General features: G+C 58.4%; 2 protein-coding genes across 2 annotated transcripts; both read right to left on the bottom strand.

The window, feature by feature from the left end:
- Positions 1–1,934: 1,934 nt before the first annotated feature.
- KVR01_008866 (uncharacterized protein) lies at positions 1,935–3,782 on the bottom strand. Its single transcript, XM_044794531.1, has one exon. The coding sequence runs from the start codon at positions 3,134–3,136 to the stop codon at positions 2,363–2,365; it is 774 nt and encodes a 257-aa protein (XP_044642633.1). The 5' UTR covers positions 3,137–3,782; the 3' UTR covers positions 1,935–2,362.
- Positions 3,783–8,145: 4,363 nt separating this feature from the next.
- Positions 8,146–13,461, bottom strand: KVR01_008420 (uncharacterized protein). The gene is made up of 2 exons (XM_044784769.1): positions 11,313–13,461; positions 8,146–11,247 (listed from the first exon to the last, which is right to left on the bottom strand). The coding sequence occupies exons 1-2, from the start codon at positions 12,050–12,052 to the stop codon at positions 10,179–10,181; spliced, it is 1,809 nt and encodes a 602-aa protein (XP_044642187.1). The 5' UTR covers positions 12,053–13,461; the 3' UTR covers positions 8,146–10,178.
- Positions 13,462–13,587: the final 126 nt, after the last annotated feature.

Here is a 13,587-nt window from a genome sequence, read left to right as displayed (position 1 = left end):
GCAAGGGGGTGGCACGGAGGAACTGTACATTCCTGCTGACACGCGGCCAGGCGTCGAGTTTATGTCAGCCGACGCAAGCAGGCGACTGGGTGGACTGGCAGACTGGGAGGGGCAGAGGATCGTGTGCCCTGTCGTGTGCCTGGCGCCTCGAGCTGTGCCGTGCCGTCTGATTTTATTTTTGACCTCAGAATGCCGGTTGGTGATTTATTACTTGGACCACACAGACATGTCGTAGTGCATGTGGCCCCATTAGCAGGTCTGTCGCCATCCCACGCCCACGGCTGGGCGATACGAAACATGAGCTCTCACAGCCGAGTGGGCCGACGCGAAGGGCGGCCGTCCGTCTCGTCTCGTCAAGAGAGGGCGCATTGCAACTCGTTGTTGCCATTCTGCCCCAGATATGGTCCCCTCGCCTGGCCGGCCGGGGCAGAAAGAGGGACGGGGCAGGCCCACCTTTCTGCCAACCCCACCTGGACATTGAACCGGCCAGCCATCGTGGGCCTTTGCCTCTGCCGGCTCGAACAGTCAAAGATTGACTAGGCTTGCCTTGGAAGAGCGAAGACCTAAAAAAAACCTGACCGGCCCTGACCTGCGGATGACCTGACCTGATCGTCGCGGTGCAACGCATGCGGAGATAGAGGAGATAGATTCTGGGTGAGCGGGTTCTGGTCAAGCGTGGGCGGGCGGTCACGCGGCCAGCGGCGCAATTTCAATCTCGAAAGGAACCGGGACTCGAGATTTAGATTCGCTCATTGAACCGCAGCCGCGGGTGTCAGCCAGACTCGGCAGCGGGCCCTGTCGCAATCCCAATTCCCTCCGCGCGCCGGAGGGATTTCCATCCGCGCTTGTCGTGTCCTTCTCTTGTCATCTATGTCATGGCCCATACATCGTAAATGGTACACATGGGCACACACACGTGCCCGCGCAAATTGCGATCGGGCAGACTCCGACGGGATGGTGATCGCAAGTCATGCCCTCGGCGATCTTGCGACGTGGAATTGTTTGCCAGGCAACCAGGCAAGCCAGGGCAGTTAGTTTGCTCAGCAGCCCTTGGAGAATGATGGTGCGTGGCTGATGATGAATCACCCGCGTGATTGGAAAGTAGAGACACTCACACTACCTTGCATTTGCTTAGTTCCCACAACGGCAGGGCAACGCCCTTCCGCCAGGCAGGCATGGTCGAGAGCCAAGGCTTTGCCCCGAGGTTGGCTGACGCCCGCGAGAATCCGCTCTTCTTTTCTGCAGCCCCAGCCCAGCCGCCCCTCCGGCAAGGCAAGGCAACAGAAGAGCAAAAAGAAAAAAGGCCGTGCACTGCCAAATAAAACCCCATCGTGGCTAGACAAGCGAAAGAAAGTGCTGCAGCCGCCCTAGGCACACCGTCGTAACGACGTGCGTGGCAGGCTAGCTGGCAGGCTGGCTGGCTGGCTAGGTGGACAGACCATCAAATCCAACCCAACGCAGGCAGAGATGAATCATACCGACCCGAGGTGACGGGCACTACGGCTTTACGGTTTGCTCGCGAATGCGAGCCTGCGCAGCGCAGCAGCACTGCCGGCAAGCTAGGATGAGGGCGCGAGCGAAAAAGGGCTTTCTCGCACCGCGCGAGGAGCCCGAGGACGAGGTCGAGGACGAGCCTAAGCCGTACCTGGAAACTAGGACAGTCCAACAAGGTACCTAGGTACCTGCCTACCCCAAGTACTGTAATCAATCAGTCTATCTTATCCGATCTCGGCAGCGAGGGGCTCGCCCCAGGCATTGCCAGGCATTGTGTCATGGTTGACCTTCGGGGTCTGGTGATCAGCAGTGGGCAGGCACAATAGACTTTTGCCCTGCGTCGAAATCGCCTTCTACGTTCATCATGTTGCAGATGCTTTTGCTTATGGGCACGGATCACTTTTCAATGGGGGGAAAAGTCAGGCGGGTTTCAAAGGAAGTTTTTGTCCGAATTCTGAATTGGATTGTTATGCGTATGTAGTTCGGTAGAGCTGTGAGATCTCTGCCTCTGTGCCGCCACGGCCCGTTTGTGTGCCGTGCACCTCACTCAACCTAGAGCTAGATGAGCCAGGGAGCGAGTTGACCAGATGTAGCCTAATACAGAGCCCCGTGAAATCCTCCCCCTGAATGCCTTGTATGCCTTGTATGCCTCTTTTGAGTGGTGACAAAATGCATTATGATACTCCACACTTGGAGTTGATGCCCTTTTTAAATAACCATGACCGTAAACCATTGATGCCGAAAATGTGGTATCATAGACAAATCCCAACGCCGGTGCTATGCAGAAGTGGTATCGAACGAAATCGCTGGACTAGAAGACGAGAGGAGAACGCAAGGTTGTGGGATGTGTGGTGGGAAATCAGGCTCTTTAGTAGACTGAGATCGCAGACACAAGCCTTGCGGGGTTCCTCGCGGGCAGGTAGTACCCGTCGTCGTAGAAGTCGGGTGTCGCAGCGACTGTTGGATCCTTCTGCTTCTGCTCAAAGGTCGGGAGCATCGTCGAGGGCGGTGATGGGGGCATCGACTCGTCCTCGGACGACTCGTCAAAGTCCTGCTCCAGCTCTGGTGGGGAGTTGGTCAGGGAGTGTGATGGTGACCTCTTCAGGGTGAGCTCGGCAAAGTCCTCCTCCTCGTCATCGTCCTCCTCCATGTCGACCTCGACGACCTCCATCCTGGGGCTCGAGGGGGCTGCGCTCTTCTGGAAGTTGGTGTTTGAGGGCACCCGCCTCAGTGAGACAACATCGGCCATCTCGACGTCCTCGTCGTCCTCCATGTCGCTGTCGTCCGACTCCGAGTCCGAGTCCGAGTAGTCGTCGTCCTCGACGATGGTGTCGGCCCACTGGATGTGCCTGTCGCTCTCGGCCTTCTTCTCTTGTTCGTGCGATGCGTTCCTGACCGACTGGTTGAACCAGGACTCCTGCTCCCTCTCTGCGTCGGCGAGCTCGAGCATCAGGCTGTCGAGCAGGTTGGCGTGGCCGACGAGGAGGCGGAGGTTGTGGTCGGGCATGGCAGCCTCGTGGGACAGCTTTGCCCGTGCCTTGTGGGCGAGGTAGTAGGTCTGTGTGAGGCTCATGGTCTTCTTCTTGATGGGCGAGGCCAGGATTGGCGAGGGTGAGGCTGTTGTTGGTGTTGCGGAAGGCATTGTGAAAATGGGAGGAAGAGGGGCAGGCTCTTCTCTTATTATTGTGGTGCGAGATGGTGCAATAGTGGGCGGAATTGTTGTTGTCTGTGTGCTAGTCGGTGACTCAAGGCAAGCCAATACCGGTGCGGGTCCGAATTGCGGGACAGGGATGTGTGCAGTCACCGCTTGCTCGCCTCCCTGGAGTGATGGGTGGGCGTTGTTGGAGTCGAAAGGCCAAAAAAGCCTATGTGAGGTGATGATGATGTGGGTGATGTCGAGCACCGAGTATAAGTAAGTCTACCGTTGGGTAATAGTAAAGTGGCTTCTGATGTTGGAAGTGAGCTTGATCAACTGGACTGTTTGTTTTATGGCTGAGACTGGTGAGGAAAAAGGGATCTCAGGATCTCAAGGGGTTGCCGAAAGGGGAGGGAGACGATTCTTTTAATTCCTTTGGCGAAAAGACGGTCAGGCTGGGATTTCGCACGAACGCTGGCAGGACCGGGAAGCATGTAGGTACCTCTGAGGATCCAGGTGGATGTACCTTGTGGGTACGTACCCGTCTGGAGTCCTTGTCGGAGCCGTGGAGGGGCCCACGCAGCCCACGGGGCCCACTCGGCCTTCGTTGGTTTTGAAATCCGCAGTCAGCGGGCACAGGCGGGCACAGGGGGTGGGACGGCAGGACGGGGGTGGGACAGGGGTGGTTTGAGGTTCTGCTCAGCAGCGCACCGCTCTGCGAGACGGGCTTACAAACGATGGGCCCGACGTCGGGTTTTGGACTGGCCCCGGCCGGCCATAACTGCCAGAGCGCCCGCGGGCGACATGTACCCTGCCCCGCCATTCTGTAGCGAAGAGATACTCTTGACAAATGCTGCGCCGCCCTATCTCCATGCAGCCGTGCAGCCCAGCCAGTGTCAGCCAGCCAGCCCAGCATCCTTCCACCTGCCCGCTGCCACCATGGATTCGTTTATTCATCAGCCATCCCATCCTATTCCCCCGTCCTGACTCCGTCGGAGACAAAGGGACACACACACGCACACGCGCACACACGCAGCCACACACGGGGGTAGGGGTTGATTTGATTGATTTCCATTTCCAATGCGGCCAAGACGTGACCAGGCGAGGCTTTGTGAGCAAGCGTCGCAAGCAGGTCCCAGGCCTAGCAGGTCTTTTGTCTGATACAATTGCAAGGTACCACGGCAAGGTACCTCGTCTCGCACCCATCTCCCCGTCCCGTCCTGAAGCCCACCCATCAATCTCGCACTCGCACCTGGCATACTGGCCTACTAGTCTACGCAGCAGCGTACAGTACTTACGGGGCATTGTTGTTCGGTCTGGGCCCCTGTCCTGTCTGCCTGTCATTACACAGCAAAGAGACGACACTGCCCGTCTGAATCCCGCCCCGGGCAGCTGCTCAATCCCGAACGCCCTTGGCTGCTGGCGTACAGGGTACAGATTACCTGACCCCAGGCTGCCCAGTTTGGCCCAGTACTTTGGGTGTCAAATGATCCATGGCAGATCTACGCGTCTCCATCCCCATCCCCATCTATCAAACCCATGCCTCCCCCATCCTGCGTCATTCCGTAGCCAGGGCAACTCTATAAGCCCCGTGCTGTAATCAATTAAATCTAATCTGCAGCCGCGGGGCGCATCTTCAGGCCGATGAATCATCCTGAGCCGAGTGTCTCCGCCCCGGCAAGCTAGCGACAACCACCATCGGCCCCTACAGGTCGGCAGCGGGCTCGCACATTGCTGCCCGGAACTGGGACAATCGGAGTTAGCATTAGCCCTTGCTGATGAGTCGACCTTACAAAGACCGCAGCCAGACTAGCATGCAGCCAGAATTGCCAGGCACGCAGTCCAGCTGCCTTGTCATCATGGTTCAGGTGGTTTCAGCCCTTTGCATGGTTCACGGTATACGATGGATTAGAAATGATTCACCCTGTGTTATCTCCCAGACAGCCAGACAGCCAGACCAGATCTGCGCCTGCACCATACGGAGCACAGTAGGGTGGGATGTGATTCATAATCACCCCTCTATGCACCTGCTTTTGTCATCACCAATCCCATACGCTCCAGATAGACACCCTACCCAGCTCCAGCCTAGTCCAGCCCTAGCCTGACACCTCCATGACTCCTCTCCGCAGCCGTGCTGGCACACGGGCGGCATTCTCTCATCTCCCCAATCTCCGCCTTTTCACCGACTCCGACACATGCCAATGCTGGCAGCCTGATGACAGACGGGCCAGCCAAGCCAAGCACGAATTAACCTACACAAGAACCTAACCACCCCTGCAGGTGACGGCTTACGAAGAAAAAAAAAGGTACCCAGACTGTCGGATTCCACCCGATTCTCAAATTGTGCCGTGTACCTCTTTGGCGCTCTTGCACCCTCTGGCCCGCGCCCAATGCTACCCTGGGCGACAGCCTGGATTGAAAATCTCAAAATCTGAAAAATCTGAAAATCTTCACGGGCAGAAACAAGGCCGGTAGGGCCAGTAGGGCCAGGAGGACGGCCTTTCGAGAAAATTTGGCCCATGCAAACTCCACTTGGCCATCTGGAATTTTCTGGTCCACGATCAGCCCAACAACCTAACAAAGATCGTCGGCCACAGAGAAGCCGTGCCTGAATTTTTCTTGCGGCCCGGGGCTCCACTATGACAACGTGCAAAAAGACCTGCATCAACCAGGTCCCGTAATGGAAGCCACAGAGTCCTGGACTGGACCCTTTTTCCTGTGCTACGTGGGCCCTCCAGTTTTACTCGGCGACTCCCGATGTAGTCGTGTGCGTGTACTACATGGTAGTGTGTAAGACGTAGTGTGGTAGCGTACGTGGGTAGACTACAGGTTCGGGAACGAGTGCGTGTGCGTGGGTTTACTCCTGCGGGAAGACTGCTGCGGCCGACTGTGGGAGCCTCCCGGCATCTGCGTATTCGACAGGGCGTGCCGTGCGTGCGTGCGTTGCGCAACCAAGCCTTCCATGACGAAAAGCGCGATACGAACAATACGGCCGCGGTGTACATACTACTAGCAGCCAGACTAGTACGGCCCCAGGAGTCTAAGTGGTCTGCTGGTCAACGCGTATTACCTCACAGGCATAGTCGAGTGCTGAGCCACAAACCATATGTAACCCCGTCGGAGCCATAGACCGCCGTGTCCCTGAATCCCGGCCGACTAGACTTGGTACTGTGATAGTGTGCCGGTCGGCTGGGAGAGACGCCCGAGCCCGACCTACACTAATAAACCAGGCATCATTCGCCGGTGACTCTTACCCCCAGGGCATCTTGGGCATGTACAGCCCTCGTCACACGTGTCGTTTTGTTTTGTTTTGGGATGGTTTGGGCACCTGACGACGAACATGAAGGGCGCCCGGCATCAAACAAACATGTCACGGATGGCCCGGCGAGCTTCGGACGGGTCTTGGCCCAACCTTAACTTTGATGAGGTGCTCCTCTTCAATCTTGCCCAGATCTTCACACAGCCCACAGCCCACCGCCCGTGCTCGGCCTCGGCCACAACGGCTGGCCGAGAGTTCGTCCCGAGGCCCACGGCGCATGTGGGAACCCTCCAGCTTCTAGCCTGGTCCCCCCCTCTCTCACCGATGCCGTCTCGTGGTCTATTCGGCGGAGGCTTCGGCTACGGCTAACTCTCGGCTACCCTTCGCGTGCTCGTCTCGGCACTCGTCTTTGGTCAGCCAGTTGACGACGAGGCCGGGCGCCCTACCAGACAAGAGAAACAAAGGCAGCACGCTGTATCTTCTCACAGACCCACCCGTAGGGCTGAGCGAACCGCCCCAGGTGGGACGACATACCCCCCTCCTCCTCGACCGCTTACAACAAACAGCCTGCTTACCATGCGTCCAAGACCCTCCCGTAGGGCTCTGGCTGCTTACTTACTTGTCGTGCCCTGTGAGTGGGAGTGGGTGTGTGTGACGGTCATGTCCTAGACAGGAGAGAGAATGATGACACCGCTTCCCCTCCCCGCGCGTGGCCGCAGGGCGGTCCTGCAGCTTTTGCCTTGCTAGCCCACACCGACACTCTGGTAACCGGATGACCAGGGCTGTGTGCTGCAGAGCGTATCTGCATGTTTGTAAGGTTGTATGGGTGGGTGTGTGAGTGAGTGAGTGGGTGAGTCCTACGGCGATGCATGCGCCCGGCTGCGTACTTCTTGGGTATACTGCAATAATACAGGCAGACAGACAGATAGGTCATTTTCGTTAGCCCGTCCACTGCAGCGCTCCTCACGGGGGCAGCCGAACATCACGACCGCCCGGCCGACCCCGTACAAGAGTTCGTCCCATCGCGGCGCGGCCGTCTTACACTTCCTATGCCCAGGTGCTCTCTCTTCCTCCCCGGCGGGCTGCTTCGCCCTGTGGGGATTCCTTGGTTTCGAGCGAATTCCCCTGCGAGACGCACGCGTGATTTCTTTCTACTGGAACATGGCCATGGTGGCCCGTCCAGGTTTGAGAGTTCAGACGGCAAGTTCGGTACCAGGGCAACGATGGGGCATGTGAACAACATTGGACGATGGTGTTTTGATCCGAAAGCCAGTCGCGAGGCCGCGAAGTGCCGACTGCGCGGCATGCGTGCCGGTAGCCTCCGGGCCACACCTGGGCACAGGGGAGATATGCCTCACGTGCCTCGGATGCGATTGGCAGCTTGGGGCTGCGCGGGACGTGTCGCCGACGACGCCCGTGATGCGACCTCGAAGATCCCGAGACGTGCCGTGCGGATGATGCACCTCCACATGTTCGAGGTGACATGATGCCTCACCGTCGTTGCCTGGCAGCCTGGCAGCCTGGCAGGGTCGCAGCGCATCGTGCTTCGTTAATAATCTGCTGGTCTTACTCATCCAATTTCACCGGCTCCCACCCAGGCAGCCAGGGAACAGCCACACTCTCGAGTGCTTCCCTCCCGTCAACAAAAGATCCCTGCTGGGCCACGAGGTAAGACGACGGCCCAAATCTGTCATTGATGTGTATGCATGTAAGACGAAAGGACCCTGCTACGTGGTCTACTTAGTAGCTACTGTGTGTACAAGGCGCTGCCTATTCCGACCCGTGCGCTCGTTGTTTCTTACCGGATCCGGTCACCGTCTTGGGCTGTGTAAGCCACAGACTCGCTGCCTCGCCCAGCCCCGGGATTGGGATTGACCAATTCCGGTGCATACAACTAAGTAAGCAAGCATGTAGGCGTACCGTATAGTACAGTCTGACAGTACAGTCTCCCCCTATGCGATTTTCATTTTCCTCAAGTTGCACCATTGACTGGCCTGTCAACCAGGCCCCTTCTTTGGTTTGACTCATCTCGCATTGCAGTCGAGTTTTCAGTTAACCCCAGCTTGGCGTTGTGTCGGTTTTTTTTTTGGTCACGTCGGCGAGTTTAGGTGATAGCTCGCGGCTGTCTCGGCGATACAGGACGGGCTAGTCCAGACTGCCGAACGTCTGGTACCTGGCGCCATGTACTGGGCTTGCTGGGGTTTGGGCTAGGGCGCGGATTTAAGGGTTCGTTGGATCGGGCAGACCCACCAGCCCGGCGCACCGGCGCACCGGCGTCGATGGGCACAACTTCACTCGTGACGCAACACATCCTCTGACAGATCGCAATAGCTGGTCGCCAATCTACTGCCCCAGTCCGCAAAAGCTTACCTACTTCATCCCTGAGACGGTGCGCTGTCGCCCTGACAGCAGCAAGGTACGGGATAACATCTACCGTTTTGCCCGCTGACTGTCCAACACCGCCCCGGGCCTGACATATGCCCCGACGCCGGCCACAACCCGCGACCAGTTTCTATGTCAGTATGATGAGCGGGATTCAGTAGTGTTTGACTTGGCCTTCCCATGTCAACAATGTGTTGCATACTATGTTTGCCAACACCCGTGGTTTAGCCTATAGACTTTCTCTGATCGACACAGGGCAGGCCGCGCTGCACATGCAAAATGCCTGCTGCTAGTTCCCATCCGTCACCGACAACTGCATCGTATGGGGAACAAAGGGCAGCCTTCGTCACCCCGGTCACCTGTCAAGTTGATACAGCGGTGGGGACGCGCCGCCAGCCAACCAGCCATGGCCGCCATCTCCATCCCCCATCACCTCGAAACTGCAAGACCGAAGCCCGCCGCCGTCGGTCTGTCTGTGTATATGTCTGTCTGTCTGTCTGTCGTGGCCAAGTACTTACTGTGAGGTACTCCGCACTCCGTACTGCAGCTCCACCGAGAGGCCACATCCCGAGGCTGGACCGGCGCCCGCCCCGCCCGCCCGCCACGACATGCGCGTGGCTCAATCATGGCTCTGGAACTATGCTTGGCTGCTCCGCGATATCACGACAGCTCGGTGTAGAAACATGTACTGTGTACCGTCGTGCCGAGGCTTCATGACCGTGCTGCCGATAATACCTCTAACCACGAACGCGCAATGCACAAACCCCAGATGCTGAAAATAACCCACACCAGGGCCAAGAAATACCATTGCTTATTATTATGGCCAGGACTCTCTCTCTCTCTCTCTTTCTCATCAACGTGGCAGTCCAAAAACGGGCTGAAGGAGTCCAACCCCTGAATCTGACACCAGCTTCCTCCCATCATCTCCCAGCCCTACGGCCTGATCCCTGCTCTCCCGCTCCACCCAATCTTTCTTGTGTGCCTCAGCTCAGGGGTTCATTCATGCACGCTCTTCTGCCGTTCCCTCTCCTTTCGGCCCCACGTTTGCGGCCGGTCGGTCGAGATGAAGTCTCATGTGTGGCCCTCTGAGGGGCCCAATCGTGTTACCCTGGGGTAATCGAGGCTCAGCTGTACGGAGTATTTGTAACTCCATCCTCCCATCCTCCTCAGCTCTGAGCTGGCCAATGCGACTGTGCGTCTTGTTCTGGGATGTGGGATCCTGAGCTGCCAAGCAACTGTCACATCAGAGGAAGACGGCCAGTGGTAGGGAAGGTGTATGCGCCGTTTGTACTTCGCAGAGGTATCTGTAAGATGATCTATAGGCATGGTCTTGGCAAGGACTTTGTCTCGATTGGGTGGGTAGCTCTGACGATGGTGTATGTATGAATGTACACGATGGCAGCCGGCTCACGCCTTGACGCGGTTGAGTTTGACCTTGCCTCGCTTCCTCTTGCTGCCGACCTCCCTGTCCTCCTCGATGTCCAGCAGGGCCTCCCGCTTCTTCTCGCCAACGACGTTGAGCGAATCCCGGACCACCCTCGTCTCCAGGTTGACCCCCTCCTCCTCCCACTTGACCATCTGCCGCCCCACCCGGGCCTCCACGGCGAGGACGAGGTCAACGTCCCTCTGCCCGACAAACGTGACCGCGTCACCCTTGCGTCCCGCACGAGCCGTACGTCCCACCCGGTGGATGTAAACGTCCGGGTCCCGCGGTAGGTCGTAGTTGATCACGGTGGCCACCTCGGGGATATCGAGACCACGGGCCGCGACGTCCGTGGCCACGAGGATGCGCGACGCGCCCGCCCGGAAGCGGCTGAGGTTGTCGACGCGCTGCCGCTGCGGCAGCTTGGAGTGCAGCGAGGTGACTGGGTGCTCGAGCAGGTGCAACAGGTGGTGGAGGTACCTGGCCGTGTCGGTGCGGTTGCAGAATATGATGGTGAGCTTGTCCTTGTTGCCCTCGGTCTTGAGGAACTCGTGCAGGTAGTGCTCGCGGTGCGTCACGGGCACCTGGATGTGCAGCTGCCTGAGCGACGGCGGGATCGCCAGCGTCTCCGTGTCGACCTCGCACACGAACACTGGCTGTTTGCCGGGCTTGGTCGGCATCTCCTTGAGCGCGCGCACCTCTGGGGTCACGGTAGCGGTGAAGAGGAGCGTCTGGCGCTGGGACGACGGGGGCAGGACATCGAGACACTCCTCGACGTCCGGCAGCATGCTGCCCGGGCCGTCCGCCGAGAGCAGGCGGTCTGCCTCGTCGAGCACGAGGAACCTGACGCGCCGGAGGCCGCAGATGGTGTCCTCGCCAGAGGTACGGATGTGGTCTGCCAGGCGGCCGGGGGTTGCGATGACGATGTGCGGACGTTCTGCCAGTGCTATCGCCTGGGTCCGCATGTCGGCACCACCGGTGATCAGGAGGGCCTTGAGCGTCTGGGGTGAAGAGATGGCCTTGAACTGCTCATATAGCTGCAGTGCCAGTTCTCTGTCACGGTGGGTCAGTATTTTGCCTATTCACTGCGTGAAGGGTCGCTTGGAAACACGACTTACCGAGTTGGTGTCAGCACAAGCCCGTAGATAGCAGATGGGTCCTGCGCCCATCTCTGGAGGATGGGAACCGCGAACGCGACTGTCTTTCCTGAACCCGTCCTACTGCCACCGATACAGTCCCTCCCCTTCAATATCTCGGGGATGCAACCCTTTTGAATCCCGGTGGGCCGTTTGATGGCCATGTTGGCCAAAGACTGCACCAACCACGGCTGAACACCCAGAGAATCAAAAGTTGTATGAGGGTCTATTGGTGCCGTAGTACCTGTGCCGATGACCACGTCTTTCGAAACGCTCTGGACAACGGCAGGCTTGGGCGCAGGCTCATCCGCAGCCTTGCGCCTTATGCGTGAGGGTGCGCTGAACGACACAGGTGCCTTTGGCAGATCATCCAGGTCGCTTTCATCCTCCTCTTGGTCTTGTTTTGGGGAGCGTTTGCGTCTCTTTCGAGGGGCATCGCTGTCCAGAGAGTCCGAGTCCGAGTCTGAGTCCGGATGTGACTGGGCATCGCTCCCAGTGCTCACGCTTGCCCCGGCCTCACTCCCGCTCTCACTCTCATCTTCACTCTCACCAACACCGCTGGCGCCGTCGCTATCATTGTCGATTTCGGATTCTGACGCAGAAGGCAGATCTGCCACAGGGGTCCGGGGCCTGGGCTTGGCCCGAGCGGTCACCTTGCTCTTGGGAGGCATCTTTTTGCTCGGTTTTGACGGGCGTTGTGCTGTGCGCGCACCAGTGTGCATGAGGTCGAGGATGCGAAAAAAGTCACTGAAGAAAACCGAGGGTGGGTTCAAACAGGGCCCACCCAGCCAATGGCGCCTGCTCCCGTGCGACCTCTGCTGCGCTAAGGCGGGCCCGTTGACGCGCGCTTCAGGAACCCGGCGGTGCCCACAGGGCCAGTCTTGCCAGTCTAGCCCACATGCAGCAGATGGATAGCATGCTTGGTATACCTCCCCTGGGGATGGCTCCCCTGCGCAATCATCCCCTTCCTACCCGTGCCTTGGCTTAGCGTATCCTTTTCAGGAATGACGTCCTGTTCTCTATCGGGTCAACACTGGACGATACTACGATATAAGCGCCAGAGTCCAGCACGTCCTCTTTAGCTTGTCAATGCAGTGCTGTCGGGCGAGTCCCAGCGTGCAAGCCGGGACTTTCTGCAACCATCTTTGCGAAGCAGCCCTTTGAAACAATGGCATGTTCTCCATGCAGGTGCCCAAATGTGTGAAGCAGCATAACCACGAGGCAGCTACCACGATCTGAGATGCAAAAAAGGTCAAGCATGGGCCAGGGCACGTCGGAAAGTTTAATTGATGCGGCAGCCCGGCGGCAGGCCGGAATGGCAGAACTGTCGTCACGAAGAGGACATCCCTAGGGAGATGCAGGCTGGCAGGCTGGCAGGCTGGCAACGGCTGCCGAGGTGGTCAAACAGTAAAAACGGTAGGTGGTGGTTCGACCGAGCATCACATCCGCAGACCCGTTCTTGTCTGTAATTTGGATGCATGGACTGGCGTTGCATCACACGCCGTCACATCTGCCAACACACGAACAGATGGCCAATGGCGCGGGATCTGCGGATGACCCCTAGCTTGATTGAGATGCGAGGGCGGATCTTGGGCCTTTCTCCATACGGTGGTCCTTTTTGCCAGATGATGAGCAGGCTGGCAGGCTGGACTCGCAGGGCCACGAATGGGGACCTTCGGAGGCGGAGGGACTCAGATCCTTTGGGTGGGGAGAGACGGGGGGAGACAGTGTGTGTGTGGGCAGCTCATTCTGACAATTGCTGCTGGTGGTCAGCTTTTCTCTCTCTTTCTCTTGGGGTGGATAGATGGAGCTGTAGCTAGCTGGATTGACGCAGCAGAATCATCAGCACCAGCACCGGCACCCTTGCCTGCTCCCTTCATCTCCAGGACTGCGTGCCGAGTACTTTCCACAGGCAGCAGGGATTGAGCACGTTGGGCTGGGCTGGGCTGGGCTGGCTGGATGGGGCCTTGGGCTGGGCTGGATGGCCAAAGGGTGACAGCAGGAAAAGCAACGGTCACAGACAGTGGTTTGAACCTGAAGACTTGATGATTATGGCGATGGCGATGGCGATGATGATCGGCCTGCTGTGCATATGACAGGATTCACGACGGTATCAACAGCCGCCGGCCCAGGCAGCTGGGGAACAGGCACGACCTGCGACAGGCTGGCGGGAGGTGGCGGGCCCCCCATGCCATCCCTGCAGCCCACCGCAATCCACCGTCAGGCAGTGTCTGGGACTCTGGATTGGCCCACCTTG

Source organism: Diaporthe batatas, assembly GCF_019321695.1.
Source record: "Diaporthe batatas strain CRI 302-4 chromosome Unknown Contig00010, whole genome shotgun sequence".
NCBI lineage: Eukaryota > Fungi > Ascomycota > Sordariomycetes > Diaporthales > Diaporthaceae > Diaporthe > Diaporthe batatas.
Note: the sequence above shows the minus strand (reverse complement) of the source record. Positions and strands in the feature narration are given on the sequence as shown.

Excerpts from the sequence above, each read along its gene's own strand:
- KVR01_008420 (XM_044784769.1), bottom strand. The coding sequence starts at position 12,052 with ATGCACACTGGTGCGCGCACAGCACAACGCCCGTCAAAACCGAGCAAA. Across the intron at positions 11,248-11,312 it reads CTTGTGCTGACACCAACTCG|AGAACTGGCACTGCAGCTAT; the intron begins GTAAGTCGTGTT and ends CCACCGTGACAG.
- KVR01_008866 (XM_044794531.1), bottom strand. The coding sequence starts at position 3,136 with ATGCCTTCCGCAACACCAACAACAGCCTCACCCTCGCCAATCCTGGCC.